Source organism: Pseudophryne corroboree, chromosome 12, assembly GCF_028390025.1.
Source record: "Pseudophryne corroboree isolate aPseCor3 chromosome 12, aPseCor3.hap2, whole genome shotgun sequence".
NCBI lineage: Eukaryota > Metazoa > Chordata > Amphibia > Anura > Myobatrachidae > Pseudophryne > Pseudophryne corroboree.
The window spans coordinates 14,927,486-14,950,702 of NC_086455.1; the positions used below are offsets into that span (position 1 = coordinate 14,927,486).

Consider the following 23,217-nt stretch of genomic DNA (forward strand, 5'->3'; position numbering starts at 1 on the left):
AAATGTTTTTGTTTGCTTTTTCCTGGAGCTGAAGCATAACCCTGTCCTGATGCATCCAGTAATGCCCCGCCCCCACCTCTGATTGGCCCAGAGTAGGATTGACCAATGGTTGGTGAAACTATCCATGGTTTTCCTGTAGGTGGTTTATTACCGTCGAGGTTCACCACCAATTGTACCACTGATGGTTAATCTACCGGTACCCACTGCATTCTTAAGACACAGGCTGTCATAGAACAGCTGCCTACAGACAGACAGCTTTGGTCTTGTTGGTCATCATCAGTGTAGGCTCTAGCCTAGCCAGCATGTAAAAAGCCATAGATGCAAGATAAGAGAAAATAGTGTTTTCCAGTAACATATACCTCCCAGGAAAGGGGGTCTGTATTGGACCTGTGATATTATATACAGAATCATTATTTATTTATGTATTATTTTTTTATGTTCTGTAACCCCCAGGTCCATAAGCTAATGTCAATTCTGTAGGTATTAGCATTGATTGACATGAGTGTAAGCTGAGATACCACTGGTGCTATGGAGGTGACAGTAAAGCACCAGCGGAGGCAGCCGTATTGTTAGCTATACCATGCGGCCTGTATGATACGAGTTGGCTACATTCTCATAGACAGTGGCTCAGCACCTGCCATCATGGCTGCCAGGGTTGTAAACACCATCCATTATATACAATGGGGCAGCATGCCGTGCCGAGACACTCCACGACCTAGCAAGGGGTTATACTTTGAAATGAATAAATCTTTCGGACCCCCCCTCCCAAATAAAAAAAATAATAACAACAGTGTAAACAGTTTTTAAAATATATCATTGTATAAAGTCACACATATATTCTGCTAGAAGGAACGTAACACGTCAGTGCAAGGACAGCCGCCCCTCTAAATCTCAACTCAGTAGTTCTACTTTGAAGCTGCATCTTGTCGTCCCCCCCCCTCCCCCCCATCCGTCCTCTCCTTGAGGGGAATATCGTTCTTTCCTCCCCGCTTTCTCTATTTAAATCATCTGCGCTCTCCGTGCCTGCCTGCTCAGTGACTAAGACGGGAGTCTCACCTGGGAGCCGGATGGCTGATGAATAAAATGTTCTAAGCTTTGCTGTTCCTGTTCCAGGAGAATTCCACCCCCCCCCCCCTTCCTAGCGTCTTCTGAGGTGTCACGTTGTACTAACACATCTCACTTCTACTTCACTTTTACATCCTCCCTGTGCGCTCCTGGATCCGCAGCACAGACTCTGTGCATGTTAGACATGAGGAGACACAGGAAAAGCGTGTTTAAGGAGAAGCTCATCTGTTCAGAAATACAATTTATATCTCCTTAAAGGGCCGGAAAGCTCTCAGATGCCCTATTATCAGTACCTCGTAATAGTGAGGTCTCCTGGCCTTCCCTGTGGTCCACACCATTAAGCTAATATTGGCGTTGGGGACTGGGGCCCAAATGTATTCACCTTTAACAAGAGATAAAGTGGAGACGGACAAAGAGTGACAAAGTATCAGCCAATCAGCTTCCTAGCTGCCATGTAACAGGCTGTGTTTGAAAAATGGCAGTTAGGAAGCTGATTGGCTGGTCATTTATCTCTCTTTACCCGTCTCCACTTTATCTCTTGTTAAAGCTTAATACATTTGGGCCTGGGACTGATGTCGACAGATACAGGATGCCAAATAGGGTTGGGCACTGGAAGCCAATGTTTGGCGACCACTGATGTCTCCGTTCGGATGGAGATGTTTTTTTCCATGCCATGCCAGAATTGCAGTGGTTCCCGGTATTACATGCTTGTTTCGATGGCTCCTACTGTATGCTCTGGTGGAGTGTCAGCTGTCTACTGCGCATGCAGCCAGGTCTTATAGTCACTATTAGTTGAGACCTCGTGGGAAAGCATCTAATGAAATGATACCCAGCCCCTAATTGGTTGCCTGGAGCAACCAGGAGTGTTCAACAGTGGGAATAAAGTGGCCCCATTAGGTACACATAGGGTATTGCAGCCATTTATTGGTTGGACCAAGGGTGGCAATGCAACCTCAGTGATGTAACATAGTAACATAGTATCTAAGGTTGAAAAAAAAACAATTGTCCACCGAGTTCAACCTATTTGTGGTCTCCTATGCACGATTATTTAGTATAAAATTTTGACTGAAGTTGATGACTGCTGTTACGTTTTACCCCTTTTTTTTATAATAACCATAGTGCGTGACTATGCCCCGTAACCCTGGAATTTATCTAACCCATTCTTAAAGGTGTTGACTGAGTCGGCCATTACAACTCCCTCAGGCAGGGAATTCCAAACACGTATCGTCCTTACCGTAAAAAAAGCCTTTACGCCGTATTGTGCGGAATCTCCTCTCCTCTAACCTGAGCGAGTGTCCACGAGTTCTCTGTGTTGATCTAACCAAAAACAGGTCCTGAGCAAGATCTGTATATTGTCCCCTTATATATTTGTAAATGCTGATCATGTCCCCTCTTAATCTCCTCTTTTCCAGTGTAAACATGCCTAGTAACTGGATCCCAGCAAATGTATAGTATAGAATAATTCAACACTCAATATGTCTGCTTCAACTGGTCCTCGGCAGTCATTGGATCCACGACTTCGTCTGTTTCCTGGAGAGAATTTCATTTGTGTCATCAAACAGATACAAAAAGTCTGCCTGCTCACCCCTCGGTATCTTAAAAGAACTTCCCAATGTCCTCATTACCCAGGAGACGCGTGTCACTTCACTTTAGCGTGTGACCGCTTTTCCTGCCTCTAATACCATCACACAAAGGTCACGTCTCTTTAAATATTCCTCCCATCTGAGTCACTTTACAAATACTCTGATCTCCCTGACAAAGTCGCCTTCATCTTCCTCACGTTTCAGCGTCTCCGTCCTCTTATCTGCATGACAAAAGGCATGCTCGGAGGGACACATTCTCATATATCCTAGAAAGGACTGGGAATGGCTTCTGATGGTATTATTTGATTACTAAAGAAAAACATGAAAAGTCTATTTAAAAAAAAATAAAGAAAAGCATACAACATAGGGATACGTCAAATAAAACGTGAACTAACCTATACAGGACCTGAGTGTATGATAGACAGAAGGGCCCTCATTCCGAGTTGTTCTCTCGCTAGCTGCTTTTAGCAGCATTGCACACGCTAGGCCGCCGCCCTCTGGGAGTGTATCTTAGCTTAGCAGAAGTGCGAACGAAAGATTAGCAGAATTGCAAATAAATAATTCTTAGCAGTTTCTGAGTAGCTCGAGACTTACTCCTACACTGCGATCAGCTCAGCCCGTTTCGTTCCTGGTTTGACGTCACAAACACGCCCTGCGTTCGGCCAGCCACTGCCCCGTTTCTCCAGACACTCCTGCGTTTTTCCATGACACGCCTGCGTTTTTCCGCACACTCCCAGAAAACGGCCAGTTTCCGCCCAGAAACACCCACTTCCTGTCAATCACACTCCGATCACTTCAACGATGAAAATTGTTCGTTCGGACGTGAGTAAATCTACTAAGTTTTGTGCTAAATTACTTAACGCATGCGCACTGCGTACCATGCGCATGCGCATTTTTGCCTTAATCGCTCCTTTGCGAAAATCGGCAACGAGCGAACAACTTGGAATGACCCCCAATATCTGGATACTGGGCCTGATTTGCCGTCTTGTTGGTGTTCTGCGCCCCGGATTCAAGCTTAGTGTCAGGGACCCACCAGAGACGAGGTCACCTAGGCGCCGGTTGGTGGGCTGGTCATTGTTGGTACCAAGAACCTCGCATTTGCTCTATGGGGGTAATTCCAAGTTGATTTTTGTTAGCAGTTGGGCAAAACCATGTGCACTGCAAGTGTGGCAGATGTAACATGTGCAGAGAGAGTTAGATTTGGGTGGGTTATTTTGTTTCTGTACAGGGTAAACACTGGCTGCTTTATTTTTACACTGCAAATTAGATTGCAGATTGAACACACCACACCCAAATCTAACTCTCTCTGCACATGTTAAATCTGCCTCCCCTGCAGTGCACATGGTTTTGCCCAACTGCTAACAAAATTCCTGCTGCGATCAACTTGGAATTACCCCCTATGTTAGATTGCAGAGTTTATGAGAATTATTCTGACTAGCAGTACTTGGTATTGTGGAGTGTTTATCGGCACAATATTCTCTTTCTTTGTGGAACTACAAGTCCCAGCATGGTAGAACCTCTTACTATATGTGTAATTAGGGTGTGCAGTGCAAGATCCCAATCCCTTGATTCTGATGTTTAAGGTATGGCATAGCTGCGGGGAAGCGGCTGAATTCAAGTGCAACAGGAGGCGCCCGTATAAAATAGACACCTCCTGTAGTGTTCATTCTAGCACCCTGCACCTTTCAAAACATGTGCACTTCCTCTTTACTGTCTGGGGTGTCGCTATTTGCTCTGGTGCTTCTATCACACTCTAGTCTATTTTTCAGTGCTGAATACAGACCAGAGTGTTATGAGAAGCACCAGAGCAGAGAGTGACACCCCAGGCAGGAAAGAGGATCTGCATGTGTTTTGAAAGGTGTAGGGTGCTAGAATGAACACTACTGCATGCACCTGCGAGATCCCAGTTCCGTGTCCAGGGATGCAGCATCGGATCACCAGATGGTTTACGTACAGATCCGATGGTTTGCAGTCTACGCATTAGCCGAACGGGTCCGGTGATGTCACTTACAGCCCCACCTCCCTTTTGCCGCAGCATGTCAATCGTTATTTGGGGGTGAGTGACCGGGTCGTTTTGCAGGCATTCAGGTGCCAGGGTCTGCGTTGTCGGATGCAGGCTTCCTAGACCCGGCTGCACATTTCCGAATCAGGTCCGCTTTGTGGCAACCTCAAATACAACCTAGGTAGTTGCCGTGTCTGCACTCTGTGTAACGCATGCGCCGTAAGGGTGTTTAGACATCTTTGCAAATGCGCAATTTAAAAAACAAACACCCAACTACGAGAACATCGCGTGCAGCGCACGGCTTGTGGTGCTTTTCTGAGGGCGCTTTGTACTGGAACTAACACATTCTAATGCAGCTTTGTAACATATATCTGTATAGAGAGGGGGGAGGGTAGACAAGGCCTGTGGTATGGGTTCAGTATGGTATGCCGGCGGTCGGGCTCCGACAGTGTGGCGAGCGCAAATGAGCCACTTGCGGGCTCGCTGCGCTCACCACTCTACGGGCACGGTGGCGCGCTACGGGCACGGTGGCGCGCTACGGGCACGGTGGCACGCACCACGCTATTTTATTCTCCCTCCAGGGGGGTCGTGGACCCCCACGAGGGAGAATAAGTATTGGTATGCCGGCTGTCGGGATTCCGGCGCCGGTATACTGTGCGCCGGGATCCCGTCAGTCGGCATACTGAAGACCACCCCTGTGGTATAAATGGGTGGTAGAAATAGGGAACACTGTACCGTTATATAGATACATACAGACACTTGTACACAGAAGTAGAGACAATGCAGAAATACTCTGCAGACCTGTATCCAAGGGAACATCCGTCCGTCCAATATATATTATCTTATGTCCTATATAAACAGCTCCCTCTGTTACCCAGAGATAAGGAAACACCAGTGACCCTTACAATGCATTTGTGGCTGCGATGCCGTACGCAGTTGCAACGGTTATGGCGTCTCACTTCCTGTGGACATGCTGCACGGCTGTCAACCTATGTCCATTGCGTCTTCATCTGCAAGCGGTGGATCCCAGGCACCTCCAGTGGGCTTCTCAATACAAATCCCAGCAGCTGTGACATTTGCATAGGTTTGCACAGTCGCTATTTACTATATCACAGCAGGGCCGAAACTTGTGTACTTAAATCAGATCCTCTGGAAGCGCCAGTGCAGGAGGAAACTTATCCTATTGCACCTATTACAATTCTGACCACAGGACTATTTTATCGCCAGTATTCTGTCCATGCACCTTCACGCCTACGGGGGACCTGACCGTAGCATGGGAGATATAGGATATTGATGAATAGTCCCACTTTGTCTTCTTAATTACACAGCACAGGTGACTGGATAGCGAGCTGAGGATGATTAAACACTGTGCGGCCATGACAGAAGAGGAAAGAGACGGCACGGGTTACATACTGAGACAAGAGGATGAGCCCGTGGGAGGAGAAGGAGAATCCGCCACCTCTGTATTAATAACACCTTGTCCATGTTGAGCCGGCAATGTGCAATATGTTTATCTATCCTTTTATGTTGTGTTACTCTATAGAATTCCATCTAGCAAAGAAGAAGGAAAACGTGATCATCCGTGCAATCATTATGTGCCTGCAGGGAACAGCCACCCAGCTGAGATGGTATCGGTTCCGTGGTATAAACGCTGCAACCACGACTGAAATATGAAACAAAGCAAAATAACTGAGCAGTTTAGCTAGGAGAGAAAGGTGCAGGCTGGGTGCTATCTGTCCGATGGTGCGACGGAGAGCAACCTGACGGGCCATGGCGCACTCATAGGGCGTCATTCCGACCTGATCGCACGCTAGGATTTTTCGCGGGGCTGCGGTCAGGTCACTACTGCGCATGCACCGCAATGCGCAGGCGCGTCGTACGGGTACAAAGCGGATCGTTGCTGGACGATGGATTTAACGAAGAATCCATTTGCACAGCCGATCGCAAGGAGATTGACAGGAAGAAGGCGTTTGTGGGTGTCAACTGAGCATTTTCAGGGAGGGGTTGGAAAAACGCAGGCGTGTCCAAGCGTTTGCAGGGCGGGTGTCTGACGTCAATTCCGGACAAGAACAGGCTGATGTGATCGCAGCGGCTGAGTAAGTTCTAAGCTACTCAGAAACTGCACAAAACTTTTTTGTACCGCTCGGCTGCACATGCGTCCGCACACTTGCAAAGTTAAAATACACTCCCCTATAGGCGGCGACTATCTGATCACAGCGCTGCAAAAAATAGCTAGCGAGCGATCAACTCAGAACGACCCCCTATTATACCGCACTGCACAACCTGGCCAGGAGAACAGAGGATTTAGGGGGTCACTCTGACCTGATCACTCGCTGCAGTTCTTCGCAGCGATCAGGTCAGAACTGCGCATGCGCCGGCGATCGCCTCTGCCTGATTGATAGGCAGAGGTGGGAGGGGGCGGCACAGTGGCGTTTGGCCGCAGTTTTGTGGGCGCGTTCCGGCCAATGCAGGCGTGGCCGGACCATGCGGGGGCAGGCCACAGCGGCTGCGTGATGTCACACGCAGCCACTGCGACCTGGGCAGCGACGAGTAGCTCACGGCCAGCACGCAAAAGCTGTGCTGGCCGGGAGCCACTCCTGAAGTACAAAGGCTTTTGTACTTCAGTGACGGGGCAGGGACTGACATGCGGGGCGGGATAGCACAGCTACGATCAAGTCGGAATGACCTCCTGTGCCACAATGTGCATACGTTCTGTTACACAAAACAGAGAGACCCATTATCAAAATCTACAGCTACCACCTCTGGCTCTATTAGAGGAGCGGTAATGGGTGATAAACGCAGGCAACAGGCTCCTCACTACCATTGCCAGAGACACCGGCCCAGCCAGGCTGATTTCTTCTTACTACAGGATTCACTGTCCGTTCCCCTACAGACCTCACTCGGTTATACTACAGACATCACTATCGATTGCACTACAGACATCACTATCGCTTGCACTACAGACATCACTATCGCTTGCACTACAGACATCACTATCGCTTGCACTACAGACATCATTATACATTGGTTACACTACATCACTATCGCTTGTACTACAGACATCACTATCGCTTGCACTACAGACATCACTACTGGTTACACTACAGACATCACTATACATTAGTTACACTACAGACATCACTATTGGTTGTACTACAGACATCACTATCTGTTACACTACAGACATCACTATTGGTTGCACTACAGACATCACTATTGGTTGCACTACAGACATCACTATCAGTTGCACTACAGACATCACTATCGCTTGCACTACAGACATCATTATACATTGGTTACACTACATACGTCACTATCGCTTGCATTACAGACATCACTATTGGTTGCACTACAGACATCACTATCGGTTACACTACAGACATCACTATCGGTTGCACTACATACATCACTATTGGTTGCACTACAGACATCACTATATGTTGGTTACACTACAGACATCACTATTGGTTGCACTACAGACATCACTATTGGCCTAATTCAGATCTGTTCGCTCGCTAGTGTTTTTCTCTGCACAGCGATCAGGTAACTACTGCGTATGCACCGCAATGCGCAGGCGCGTCATACGGGTACAAAGTGGATCGTTGCTGTGCACTGGTTCTAGCGAAGAATCCATTCGCACAGGCGATCGCAAGGAGATTGACAGGAAGAGGGCGTTTGTGGGTGGCAACTGACCGTTTTCTAGAAGGGTTTGGAAAAACGCAGGCGTATCCAGGCGTTTGCAGGGCGGGTATCTGACGTCAATTCCGGGACCGGACAGACTGAACTGATCGCAGTGGCTGAGTAAGGTCAGAGCTACTCAGAAACTGCACAAGCTGTTTTTGTACTGCTTGGCTGTACATGCATTCGTACACTTGCAAAGCAAAAATACACTCCCCCATAGGCGGCGACTATCTGTTCGCAGCGCTGCAAAAAATAGCTAGCGAGCGAACAGATATGAATTAGGCCCTATGTGTTGGTTACACTACAGACATCACTATTGGGTGCACTACAGACATCACTATATGTTGGTTACACTACAGACATCACTATTGGTTACACTACAGACATCACTATTGGTTACACTACAGACATCACTATTGGTTACACTACAGACATCACTATTGGGTGCACTACAGACATCACTATATGTTGGTTACACTACAGACATCACTATTGGTTACACTACAGACATCACTATTGGGTGTACTACAGACATCACTATATGTTGGTTACACTACAGACATCACTATTGGGTGCACTACAGACATCACTATATGTTGGTTACACTACAGACATCACTATTGGTTACACTACAGACATCACTATTGGTTGCACTACAGACATCACTATTGGGTGCACTACAGACATCACTATATGTTGGTTACACTACAGACATCACTATCGGTTGCACTACAGACATCACTATTGGGTGCACTACAGACATCACTATATGTTGGTTGCACTACAGACATCACTATCGGTTGCACTACAGACATCACTATTGGGTGCACTACAGACATCACTATATGTTGGTTACACTACAGACATCACTATTGGTTACACTACAGACATCACTATCGGTTGCACTACAGACATCACTATAAGCATCACCACAGGTTCTGCTATAGACTGGCTGGCGACACGGTGATCTTACCATTATCGCTGGGGCAGCTGCCCCAGCTCTATAGTTTTGTATAGATTGTGGGGACAAATGATTTGTTTTAGTGGTGTAATAAGCGCCAATAACCTGACTTATCACCACCATTGGGAAATGTGCCCCTTTATCTTTTACTGGATATGACAGCAGGCATCGCTGTAGTTTTGTCTATAAGCACCACTTATATTTCATCACATAGCGCCAAGACATCCCAAGTGTTTAACGATAATCCCCATTTGTAGGTAAGATTGTCACAGAGCGCGGCGGTTACCCGGAGCTGACGTGTGTTTAGGAGATAAATGCTACAGACGGAACTGTACTGTACCTGTAACGTTCTAATGCAATAACTGGAAGCAAAGCAAAAAGAGCTAGTAACAGAGCACCTGGGTAAAACCATGTGCACTGCAGGTGGTGGTGGGGGGATGTAACAATGTAACATGTGCAGAGAGAGTTAGATCTGGGAGGGGTGTGTCCAAACCAGCATGTGGGGCTACATGGAAGATCAGCCGGCAATTACCCTGCATGCAGACATAAATGTATTTTCACCCCTTGCATTGCAAAATGGTTTTGCCCAGGTGCAAAGTTACTTTGTTGTTTGCTTGCTCCCTCCTCAGCATCAGCCCCCGCTCTATATATTGTCTGTAAATCTATCTATATACCATTCCCCGGAGACTGTGCTAGTTCTGCTGCATTCCCCTACGTTCCGTACATGGCGGAGTGGCCCCTAGCTCTTTTGAGCTGGAGCTGTTGTCTTGTGATTGATTTTGCATTGTCGGATGCAGGTCACCCTGAAGATTGTACGAGTTAAGACGCTTTCCTTGTTCTTGTATCTCCGACATTATGCTAAGAAGTAGCTGAAACCAGCAGAGTTTTGTTGTCTAAAAGGTATCTTGTGTTCCGGCCTCACAGTTCTCTGCCGCCGCTGAATTATTTACATGTTCTGGGGCTGGCTGAAGCGGTGCTCGCTGTTCTGGACCGAGCACCTAAGTATCCATGAAGTTGCCTGGAAATTCTCCGGGACGGTGTATGGAATTTCAGTTTCATGTGTTGTGAGAGTAAATATGAATTGGACGCAAGTCTTTCTTCTGTGAGAAATACTTATGTCCGTACTGCTTATGTGTAATAAGAAATGCGTTTGTGTTGCTGTAGTAAAATGATTTCCCCTCCGTATTCCCAGAGAGGCGAACCGCTGACGGGAACAGGTGTGCAAGCATTCACAGAGTGGTATCCGGACTCTAGGTCGACACACATTAGGTCGACACCTATTGGTCAACACACATTAGATCGACACAGGAAACATGTCGACATGACCATTAGGTCAACATGGAAAAAGGTCGACAAGAGTTTTTCACTTTTTTTTTCTTTTCATTTTTTGAACTCTTTCATACTTTACAATCCACGTGGACTACAATTGGGAACGCGAGCCATGCAAGGGGACACGGTGCACTAATTGGGGTTCCCCGTCACTGTACGGAGAAAACGACACAAAAAAAACATTAAAAAAAACATAAAAAACTCATGCAACCTTTTTCCATGTCGACACATTTCCTGTGTCGACCTACTCACTGTCGACCTAGACACTGTCGACCCTGAGTCCCATACCCCACAGAGTACAGCAAAGCAGTTTCATATCACTGAGACAGAATCAGCGGTGGCTGCAGCCACAGAAACGCCCAACCAGATGCGTATTTATTTAATGAATAATTTTTTAATATGTATTAAAACGCCAGCAGTCACCGTCATCCAGTGGACTAGCATCTAGAGTCTGCCGCCGCATAATAAAAATGTTGAAATGGTATCTTGAGCTGTGGGGGTCATTCCGAGTTGATCGCTAGCTGCCGTTGTTAGCAGCGCAGCGATCAGGCTAAAAATCTGCATTTCTGCACATGCGTATGCTTCGCAATGCGCACGCGCGACGTGCGGGTACAAAGGCATTTGTTGTTTCACACAGGTTCTAGCGAAGTTTCAGTCGCACTGGCGGCCGCAAGAAGATTGACAGGTAGGGGGCGTTTCTGGGTGTCAACTGACCGTTTCCAGGGAGTGTTTGCAAAAAACGCAGGCATGTCTGAAAAAACGCAGGCGTGGCTGGGCGTTCGCTGGGCGGGTGTATGACATCAAATCCGGACACAAATAGGCTGAAGTGATCGCAAGCACTGAGTAGGTTCAGAGCTACTCAGAAACTGCACAAACTGTTTTTGCAGAGCTCGGCTGCACATGCGTTCGCACTTCTGCTAAGCTAAAATACACTCCCAGCGGGCAGCGGCATAGCGTTTGCTCGGCTGCTAAAAACCGCTAGCGAGCGATCAACTCGGAAAGACCCCCTGTATGTGGACACATGTGCAGCACTATTGCTACAAAAAACTCTCTCCACTTAGGGCCTAATTCTGAGTTGATCGCAGCATCAAATTTGTTAGCAGTTGGGCAAAACCATGTGCACTGCAGGAGGGGCAGATATAACATTTGCAGAGAGAGTTAGATTTGGGTGTGGCATGTTCAAACTGAAATCTAAATTGCAGTGTAAAAATAAAGCAGCCAGTATTTACTCTGCACAGAAACAAAATAACTCACCCAAATCTAACTCTCTCTGCACGTTACATCTGCTCCCCCTGTACTGCACATGGTTTTGCCCAATTGCTAACAAACTTGCTGCTGTGATCAACTCAGAATTACCCCCTTAGTACAAAGAGCTGCGGTGCCTGTATTGAGGAGTTTCCAGCTCTCCGACCGCAAGGGGGCGCAATTCAACGATGAGCAAATATCTTGATACAGGCGCGTTTTGGCGTGCACTGTGCATAAAAAACATGGTCATGCAGCCATCTCTAAATGAGGTCATCTGTCCGTGCATATGCAGCGTCAGCGCAAATCTCTGTCAGCAGCTGACCTGGTAATCAGCACTTAGCATGCCATGTAAACTGCATTTCTCAGAAGTCCATTCTCCTAAGTAGGAGTTGTTAACACTTACATAGAATTTCCAGAGGAAGTCATAATGTACCTGGAATTGTCTTTGGAAATTAGATAGACTTGGGCAGCCATGCTATTTGGCAGGGAGAAGCTGGAAACACTAAAATAATGGATCTCAGACGAGAAAAAGTTGTCATGATTAAAAATTCAGTTATGACGGAAAGAGATGTTAAACGAGAGGGTAGGAAGGGGTTTCTGAGACACAGGGATAGCCTGAAAACCAGGGAACGGCATCAACACTCACACGGTGTAGGCACTGTCTCCCTGTATTTATCAAATGAAGCTCTGATTAAACCCCAGGGCTCCCTGCTCCAATCTCTCTCTCTCCTCTCGCTATTAAACTCAAGGTTCAAAGAAAAGCCTTTTATTCATGTCGACAGCTTTCAGATGGAACTAAATCTCTCCGTGCTTTACTCTTTTTTTTTTTTTTCATCGTCCCTCTCCTTTTCTTTCCTGCTTTTAGAAGTAAGGTTTTTTTTTTTTATCTTTTAAACCTTCCACTCCTATCAATATAAGAACATAGGACAAAGAAAAAAGTCTGAAGACGTCCACGGACTCAGAGTGGGACTCAAAACGTAGGATGTGATATTATAAAGGGAAGGGGGGGGGGGGGGGGGGGTTAGAGGAACTTTCTGTGACATTGGGGAAACTTCGATGGTCTCACAGGTAGTAGAGTTGATCCTGTGCACTATTATCATGTATGGAGCGAACGTGAAAGTGTGTCGCCACCATAAAGTGGTCCGAGTACTTTTGTAAGTTGTACCAATTCACAGTCTATACTCAAGGAGGCACTCTGTGCCTCATGCCCCACCGGCATTAATTCCTACATCATTTTAAACATACCTACCAATGGCCAGCCAATACGGAGACGAAAGGGTGTGGATCAATGGATCGACAATGTTATGGTCGCCAGTCATTCGGGTGACACCAAATGGTCGACATGTATTAGGTACAGACGTTGACCTTTGACCCTGTCGACATGACAATGGTCCAGATACTGTATATTTCATGTTATGTGACCATCATCAGTACAAATGTGTACCCTCACGGGCTCGCTTCGGGTAGGTTACTATTCCTAATAGATATCCACGTGGAAAATAATGACCTAAAGCACTGTCGACCTAATACATGTCGACCGTATGATGTCGACATGTTGACTGTCGACCGATACATCCTAAACCTCCCAACATTTTACAAGTACAGTATTCCCGACATTCAGGGGTGGTAAATGCAATGTCTTATACGCTCCATACTGTGAATTGTTTTTATTTTATTATTTTCAGAATGCCGGACGTATTCTAAGCATTTCTGTCATTCTTTTGTACCACTGGGCAGGCAAACTTTCGTTGCCCGTGAGTAAGACACAGAGCTGCTACCAGGGTACAACCGTACCCAATGCAGGGAACGCAGACAAGCGGTGGGGCAACTGAAGTACACACTTCTACATGATGATATAAATGCATTGCTGCAAGTCACAGAAGGAAGGCTGAATACCAATAAAAAGATATAGTCGAAAGTAGACAACACATAGGGGGTCATTCCGAGTTGATCGCTCGTTGACGATTTTCGCAACGGAGCGATTAAGGCAAAAATGCGCATGGTACGCAGTGCGCATGCGGTTAGTATTTTAGCACAAAACTTAGTAGATTTACACACGTCCGAACGAAGATTTTTTCATCGTTGAAGGGATCGGAGTGTGATTGACAGGAAGTGGGCATTTCTGGGCGGAAACTGACCGTTTTCTGGGAGTGTGCGGAAAAACGCAGGCGTGTCAGGGAAAAACGCGGGAGTGTCTGGCCGAACGCAGGGCGTGTTTGTGACGTCAAACCAGGAACGAAACGGCCTGAGCTGATCGCAATCTGTGGGGTAAATTTACTAAGATGGGAGTTCTATTTAAGATGGGATGTTGCCCGTAGCAACCAATCAGCTTTTACTTCTCATTTATCTAGCACCTTCTAGAAGATAATACCTGGAATCTGATTGGTTGCTATGGGCAACATCCCATCTTAAATAGAACTCCCATCTTAGTAAATTTACCCCTATGAGTAGGTCTGGAGCTACTCAGAAACTGCTAAGAATTTTCTATTCGCAATTCTGCTAATCTTTCGTTCGCTATACTGCTAAGCTAAGATTCACTCCCAGAGGGCGGCGGCCTAGCGTGTGCAATGCTGCTAAAATCTGCTAGCGAGCGAACAACTCGGAATTACCCCCCTAGTCAACTGAAGGTGAAGAGTGTGGGCAGTACGGATGGTGTTATGGTTAGCATTACTGCCTCATAGCACTGAGGTCATTGTTTCAAATCCAACCATGGCCCTAACTGTGTGGAGTTTATATAGTCTCCCCTAAGTGGGTTTCCTCTGGATACTCTGTTTTCCTCCCACAATCCAAAAACATACTGATAGGTTAACTGGCTCCCAATAAAATCAACCCTAGTGTGTGTGTGTGTGTGTGTGTGTGTGTGTGTGTGTGTGTGTGTGTGTGTGTGTGTGTGTGTGTGTGTGTGTGTGTGTGTGTGTGTGTGTGTGTGTGTGTGTGTGCACATGTGATAGGGAATATAGAGTGTAAGCTCCACTGGGGCAGGGATTGATGTGAATGGCTAAATATTCTCTGTACAGCGCTGCGGAATATGTGTGCGCCATATAAATAACTGGTAATAAATAATAAGAGTGCCTTTATAAAGCCAAATTACTATTTCCGTGTGCCATAGTGTTAGAAAGCAAAGGCTTAAAGGGCATCATGAGACTTGTAGTTCAACAACCAGCACAGATCCAAACGCTGCGGAACTGCTGCCTAAAGCTTGAACGGTAATATATCAGGAGATACGTTTTAATCGCTGGGTTATGTTGATGTTTCCATTACAGAATAAAGTAAGAAATGAAATGACGGTACCAGCCAGAGTATCAGTCTACGGAGCAGTTTCCTCCAGTTGTTCTGCCATTTACTGCTGGCTGCTCCGAGCTTGTTAATCAAGTACTGTCCCTATTCCAAGCGAATCATTAGCCAGACTTACGTCAACTGGCAGAGCTTCCGAAGCAGAAGATAGAGGAAAATAATAATATATATATACAATATATGATAGGCAGGACTTGCTGTAACGCTGGCCACATCTGCACGCCCGTCTTCTGCCCTTTTATCACGATGGTCAATGGACCTTAAACTGATGCACAAGACAGGCTATCAGATGGAAATGCCTGGAAACGCAGCAGTCTCAGACAAGGCTTCTGTGATAGCTTAGACCTTTAGTGAGACGTGCGACTATATGTAACCGCGCTGCCACCAATTATCTGAGCTGCAGAGCGGACCTCGGGGGAAATCACAGCACTTGAGGCATTAGTGTGCAAAATGCGGTGGACAACACTTATCAGTATATGGGGGAAGAAAGGCTTTCTCATTTGCCGGAGTATAATAAACTGCCTATATATCACACTTTCACCTGCAAAGGGCACATGGAAGCCTGTCTAATAAGAATCACGGCGGTACTTGTACTGCCACATTACCAGAATAAAGTCCCAGGGCTGTTTTAGACCCCAGGCCACATGAGTCAAGTGCCCGTTGGACAGTCCGGCCCTGCCTGTGCAATGTCGCATAATAATAGACAGCTTGCGTATATCTGCAGTCACTGGCCTGGCACAGAGGTAAGATAGCCCTAGCCGCTCTGCACCAGTGGCACAGGAACCAGTAAGGGGGGTGTACACAGTGCTGTATAGAGTATATGTCATTTTCATCCGTGACTGCACCACTGGAGCTTACAGTCTAAATTCCCTGACACACAAGCGTACACACTAATGTTAATTTTGTCAGAAGCCAATCAGCCTACAAGGATGGTTCTAGAACACAGGTTCTCAAACTCGGTCCTCAGGACACCACACAGTGCATGTTTTGAAGGTCTCCTCACAGAATCACAAGTGAAATAATTAGCTCCACCTGTGGACCTTTTAAAATGTGTCAGTGAGTAATTAATACACCTGTGCTCCTGCTGGGTTACCTGCAAAACATGCACCGTGTGGGGTCCTGAGGACCGAGTTTGAGAACCTGTGTTCTAGAACCATCCTTGTAGGCTGATTGGCTTCTGACAAAATTAACATTAGTGTGTACGCTTGTGTGTCAGGGAATTTAGACTGTAAGCTCCAGTGGTGCAGTCACGGATGAAAATGACATATAGAGATGTGCACTTGAAATTTTTCGGGTTTTGGTTTTGGGTTCGGTTCCGCGGCCGTGTTTTGGGTTCGACCGCTTTTTGGCAAAACCTCACCGAATTTTTTTTGTCGGATTCGGGTGTGTTTTGGATTCGGGTGTTTTTTTCAAAAAACACTAAAAAACAGCTTAAATCATAGAATTTGGGGGTCATTTTGATCCCAAAGTATTATTAACCTCAAAAACCATAATTTCCACTCATTTTCAGTCTATTCTGAATACCTCACACCTCACAATATTATTTTTAGTCCTAAAATTTGCACCGAGGTCGCTGGATGACTAAGCTAAGCGACCCTAGTGGCCGACACAATCACCTGGCCCATCTAGGAGTGGCACTGCAGTGTCACGCAGGATGGCCCTTCCAAAAAACACTCCCCAAACAGCACATGACGCAAAGAAAAAAAGAGGCGCAATGAGGTAGCTGTGTGAGTAAGCTAAGCGACCCTAGTGGCCGACACAAACACCTGGCCCATCTAGGAGTGGCACTGCAGTGTCACGCAGGATGGCCCTTCCAAAAAACACTCCCCAAACAGCACATGACGCAAAGAAAAAAAGAGGCGCAATGAGGTAGCTGTGTGAGTAAGCTAAGCGACCCTAGTGGCCGACACAAACACCTGGCCCATCTAGGAGTGGCACTGCAGTGTCACGCAGGATGGCCCTTCCAAAAAAAACTCCCCAAACAGCACATGACGCAAAGAAAAAAAGAGGCGCAATGAGGTAGCTGTGTGAGTAAGCTAAGCGACCCTAGTGGCCGACACAAACACCTGGCCCATCTAGGAGTGGCACTGCAGTGTCACGCAGGATGGCCCTTCCAAAAAACACTCCCCAAACAGCACATGACGCAAAGAAAAAAAGAGGCGCAATGAGGTAGCTGTGTGAGTAAGCTAAGCGACCCTAGTGGCCGACACAAACACCTGGCCCATCTAGGAGTGGCACTGCAGTGTCACGCAGGATGGCCCTTCCAAAAAACACTCCCCAAACAGCACATGACGCAAAGAAAAAAAGAGGCGCAATGAGGTAGCTGTGTGAGTAAGCTAAGCGACCCTAGTGGCCGACACAAACACCTGGCCCATCTAGGAGTGGCACTGCAGTGTCACGCAGGATGGCCCTTCCAATAAAAACTCCCCAAACAGCACATGACGCAAAGAAAAAAAGAGGCGCAATGAGGTAGCTGTGTGAGTAAGCTAAGCGACCCTAGTGGCCGACACAAACACCTGGCCCATCTAGGAGTGGCACTGCAGTGTCACGCAGGATGGCCCTTCCAAAAAACACTCCCCAAACAGCACATGACGCAAAGAAAAAAAGAGGCGCAATGAGGTAGCTGTGTCAGTAAACTAAGCGACCCTAGTGGCCGACACAAACACCTGGCCCATCTAGGAGTGGCACTGCAGTGTCACGCAGGATGGCCCTTCCAAAAAACACTCCCCAAACAGCACATGACGCAAAGAAAAAAAGAGGCGCAATGAGGTAGCTGTGTGAGTAAGCTAAGCGACCCTAGTGGCCGACACAAACACCTGGCCCATCTAGGAGTGGCACTGCAGTGTCACGCAGGATGGCCCTTCCAAAAAACACTCCCCAAACAGCACATGACGCAAAGAAAAAAAGAGGCGCAATGAGGTAGCTGTGTGAGTAAGCTAAGCGACCCTAGTGGCCGACACAAACACCTGGCCCATCTAGGAGTGGCACTGCAGTGTCACGCAGGATGGCCCTTCCAAAAAACACTCCCCAAACAGCACATGACGCAAAGAAAAAAAGAGGCGCAATGAGGTAGCTGTGTCAGTAAACTAAGCGACCCTAGTGGCCGACACAAACACCTGGCCCATCTAGGAGTGGCACTGCAGTGTCACGCAGGATGGCCCTTCCAAAAAATACTCCCCAAACAGCACATGACGCAAAGAAAAATTAAAGAAAAAAGAGGTGCAAGATGGAATTGTCCTTGGGCCCTCCCACCCACCCTTATGTTGTATAAACAGGACATGCACACTTTAACCAACCCATCATTTCAGTGACAGGGTCTGCCACACGACTGTGACTGAAATGACGGGTTGGTTTGGACCCCCACCAAAAAAGAAGCAATTAATCTCTCCTTGCACAAACTGGCTCTACAGAGGCAAGATGTCCACCTCATCATCATCCTCCGATATATCACCGTGTACATCCCCCTCCTCACAGATTATCAATTCGTCCCCACTGGAATCCACCATCTCAGCTCCCTGTGTACTTTGTGGAGGCAATTGCTGCTGGTCAATGTCTCCACGGAGGAATTGATTATAATTAATTTTAATGAACATCATCTTCTCCACATTTTCTGGAAGTAACCTCGTACGCCGATTGCTGACAAGGTGAGCGGCGGCACTAAACACTCTTTCGGAGTACACACTTGTGGGAGGGCAACTTAGGTAGAATAAAGCCAGTTTGTGCAAGGGCCTCCAAATTGCCTCTTTTTCCTGCCAGTATAAGTACGGACTGTCTGACGTGCCTACTTGGATGCGGTCACTCATATAATCCTCCACCATTCTTTCAATGGGGAGAGAATCATATGCAGTGACAGTAGACGACATGTCCGTAATCGTTGTCAGGTCCTTCAGTCCGGACCAGATGTCAGCATCAGCAGTCGCTCCAGACTGCCCTGCATCACCGCCAGCGGGTGGGCTCGGAATTCTGAGCCTTTTCCTCGCACCCCCAGTTGCGGGAGAATGTGAAGGAGGAGATGTTGACAGGTCGCGTTCCGCTTGACTTGACAATTTTCTCACCAGCAGGTCTTTGAACCCCAGCAGACTTGTGTCTGCCGGAAAGAGAGATCCAAGGTAGGTTTTAAATCTAGGATCGAGCACGGTGGCCAAAATGTAGTGATCTGATTTCAACAGATTGACCACCCGTGAATCCTTGTTAAGCGAATTAAGGGCTCCATCCACAAGTCCCACATGCCTAGCGGAATCGCTCCGTGTTAGCTCCTCCTTCAATGTCTCCAGCTTTTTCTGCAAAAGCCTGATGAGGGGAATGACCTGACTCAGGCTGGCAGTGTCTGAACTGACTTCACGTGTGGCAAGTTCAAAGGGCAGCAGAACCTTGCACAACGTTGAAATCATTCTCCACTGCGCTTGAGACAGGTGCATTCCACCTCCTATATCGTGCTCAATTGTATAGGCTTGAATGGCCTTTTGCTGCTCCTCCAACCTCTGAAGCATATATAGGGTTGAATTCCACCTCGTTACCACTTCTTGCTTCAGATGATGGCAGGGCAGGTTCAGGCGTTTTTGGTGTTGCTCCAGTCTTCTGTACGTGGTGCCTGTACGCCGAAAGTGTCCCGCAATTCTTCTGGCCACCGACAGCATCTCTTGCACGCCCCTGTCGTTTTTTAAAAAATTCTGCACCACCAAATTCAAGGTATGTGCAAAACATGGGACGTGCTGGAATTTGCCCATATTTAATGCACACACAATATTGCTGGCGTTGTCCGATGCCACAAATCCACAGGAGAGTCCAATTGGGGTAAGCCATTCCGCGATGATCTTCCTCAGTTGCCGTAAGAGGTTTTCAGCTGTGTGCGTATTCTGGAAACCGGTGATACAAAGCGTAGCCTGCCTAGGAAAGAGTTGGCGTTTGCGAGATGCTGCTACTGGTGCCGCCGCTGCTGTTCTTGCGGCGGGAGTCCATACATCTACCCAGTGGGCTGTCACAGTCATATAGTCCTGACCCTGCCCTGCTCCACTTGTCCACATGTCCGTGGTTAAGTGGACATTGGGTACAACTGCATTTTTTAGGACACTGGTGAGTCTTTTTCTGACGTCCGTGTACATTCTCGGTATCGCCTGCCTAGAGAAGTGGAACCTAGATGGTATTTGGTAACGGGGGCACACTACCTCAAGAAATTGTCTAGTTCCCTGTGAACTAACGGCGGATACCGGACGCACGTCTAACACCAACATAGTTGTCAAGGCCTCAGTTATCCGCTTTGCAACAGGATGACTGCTGTGATATTTCATCTTCCTCGCAAAGGACTGTTGGACAGTCAATTGCTTGGTGGAAGTAGTAAAAGTGGTCTTACGACTTCCCCTCTGGGATGACCATCGACTCCCAGCAGCAACAACAGCAGCGCCAGCAGCAGTAGGCGTTACACGCAAGGATGCATCGGAGGAATCCCAGGCAGGAGAGGACTCGTCAGAATTGCCAGTGACATGGCCTGCAGGACTATTGGCATTCCTGGGGAAGGAGGAAATTGACACTGAGGGAGTTGGTGGGGTGGTTTGCGTGAGCTTGGTTACAAGAGGAAGGGATTTACTGGTCAGTGGACTGCTTCCGCTGTCGCCCAAAGTTTTTGAACTTGTCACTGACTTATTATGAATGCGCTGCAGGTGACGTATAAGGGAGGATGTTCCGAGGTGGTTAACGTCCTTACCCCTACTTATTACAGCTTGACAAAGGCAACACACGGCTTGACAAATGTTGTCCGCATTTCTGTTGAAATACTTCCACACCGAAGAGCTGATTTTTTTGGTATTTTCACCAGGCATGTCAATGGCCATATTCCTCCCACGGACAACAGGTGTCTCCCCGGGTGCCTGACTTAAACAAACCACCTCACCATCAGAATCCTCCTTGTCAATTTCCTCCCCAGCGCCAGCAACACCCATATCCTCCTCATCCTGGTGTACTTCAACACTGACATCTTCAATCTGACTATCAGGAACTGGACTGCGGGTGCTCCTTCCAGCACTTGCAGGGGGCGTGCAAATGGTGGAAGGCGCATGCTCTTCACGTCCAGTGTTGGGAAGGTCAGGCATCGCAACCGACACAATTGGACTCTCCTTGTGGATTTGGGATTTCGAAGAACGCACAGTTCTTTGCGGTGCTTTTGCCAGCTTGAGTCTTTTCATTTTTCTAGCGAGAGACTGAGTGCTTCCATCCTCATGTAAAGCTGAACCACTAGCCATGAACATAGGCCAGGGCCTCAGCCGTTCCTTGCCACTCCGTGTGGTAAATGGCATATTGGCAAGTTTACGCTTCTCCTCCGACAATTTTATTTTAGATTTTTGAGTCCTTTTTTTTAGAGATGAGCGGGTTCGGTTTCTTTGAATCCGAACCCGCACGAACTTCACTTTTTTTTTCACGGGTCCGAGCGACTCGGATCTTCCCGCCTTGCTCGGTTAACCCGAGCGCGCCCGAACGTCATCATGACGCTGTCGGATTCTCGCGAGGCTCGGATTCTATCGCGAGACTCGGATTCTATATAAGGAGCCGCGCGTCGCCGCCATTTTCACACGTGCATTGAGATTGATAGGGAGAGGACGTGGCTGGCGTCCTCTCCATTTAGATTAGATTTAGAAGAGAGAGAGAGATTGCTGTGATACTGTAGATTAGAAGAGAGTGCAGACAGAGTTTAGTGACTGACGACCACAGTGACCAGTGACCACCAGAGACAGTGCAGTTGTTTGTTTTATTTAATATATCCGTTCTCTGCCTGAAAAAAACGATACACAGTCACACAGTGACTCAGTCTGTGTGCACTGCTCAGCCCAGTGTGCTGCACATCAATGTATTGTATATAAAGCTTATAATTGTGGGGGAGACTGGGGAGCACTGCAGGTTGTTATAGCAGGAGCCAGGAGTACATGATAAATAATATTATATTAAAATTAAACAGTGCACACTTTTGCTGCAGGAGTGCCACTGCCAGTGTGACTAGTGGTGACCAGTGCCTGACCACCAGTATATTAGTAGTATTGTATACTATCTCTTTATCAACCAGTCTATATTAGCAGCAGACACAGTACAGTGCGGTAGTTCACGGCTGTGGCTACCTCTGTGTCGGCACTCGGCAGGCAGTCCGTCCATCCATAATTGTATTATAATATATACCACCTAACCGTGGTTTTTTTTTCATTCTTTATACCGTCGTCATACTAGTTGTTACGAGTATACTACTATCTCTTTATCAACCAGTGTACAGTGCGGTAGTTCACGGCTGTGGCTACCTCTGTGTCGGCACTCGGCAGGCAGTCCGTCCAACCATAATTGTATTATAATATATACCACCTAACCGTGGTTTTTTTTTCATTCTTTATACCGTCGTCATACTAGTTGTTACGAGTATACTACTATCTCTTTATCAACCAGTGTACAGTGCGGTAGTTCACGGCTGTGGCTACCTCTGTGTCGGCACTCGGCAGGCAGTCCGTCCATCCATAATTGTATTATAATATATACCACCTAACCGTGGTTTTTTTTTCATTCTTTATACCGTCGTCATACTAGTTGTTACGAGTATACTACTATCTCTTTATCAACCAGTGTACAGTGCGGTAGTTCACGGCTGTGGCTACCTCTGTGTCGGCACTCGGCAGGCAGTCCGTCCAACCATAATTGTATTATAATATATACCACCTAACCGTGGTTTTTTTTTCATTCTTTATACCGTCGTCATACTAGTTGTTACGAGTATACTACTATCTCTTTATCAACCAGTGTACAGTGCGGTAGTTCACGGCTGTGGCTACCTCTGTGTCGGCACTCGGCAGGCAGTCCGTCCAACCATAATTGTATTATATACCACCTAACCGTGGTTTTTTTTTCATTCTTTATACCGTCGTCATACTAGTTGTTACGAGTATACTACTATCTCTTTATCAACCAGTGTACAGTGCGGTAGTTCACGGCTGTGGCTACCTCTGTGTCGGCACTCGGCAGGCAGTCCGTCCAACCATAATTGTATTATAATATATACCACCTAACCGTGGTTTTTTTTTCATTCTTTA

The 23,217-nt window shown here is 47.1% G+C and overlaps 1 protein-coding gene across 1 annotated transcript in view; it reads right to left on the minus strand.

Moving 5' to 3' along the window:
- The window catches only part of KIRREL1 (kirre like nephrin family adhesion molecule 1), an 82,626-nt gene extending 72,480 nt beyond the window's left edge, over positions 1–10,146 (minus strand). The window contains exon 1 of the mRNA XM_063947764.1: positions 10,017–10,146. Coding sequence (XP_063803834.1) covers positions 10,017–10,146 — 130 coding nt within the window. The remainder of the gene's footprint in view (positions 1–10,016) is intronic.
- Positions 10,147–23,217: the final 13,071 nt, after the last annotated feature.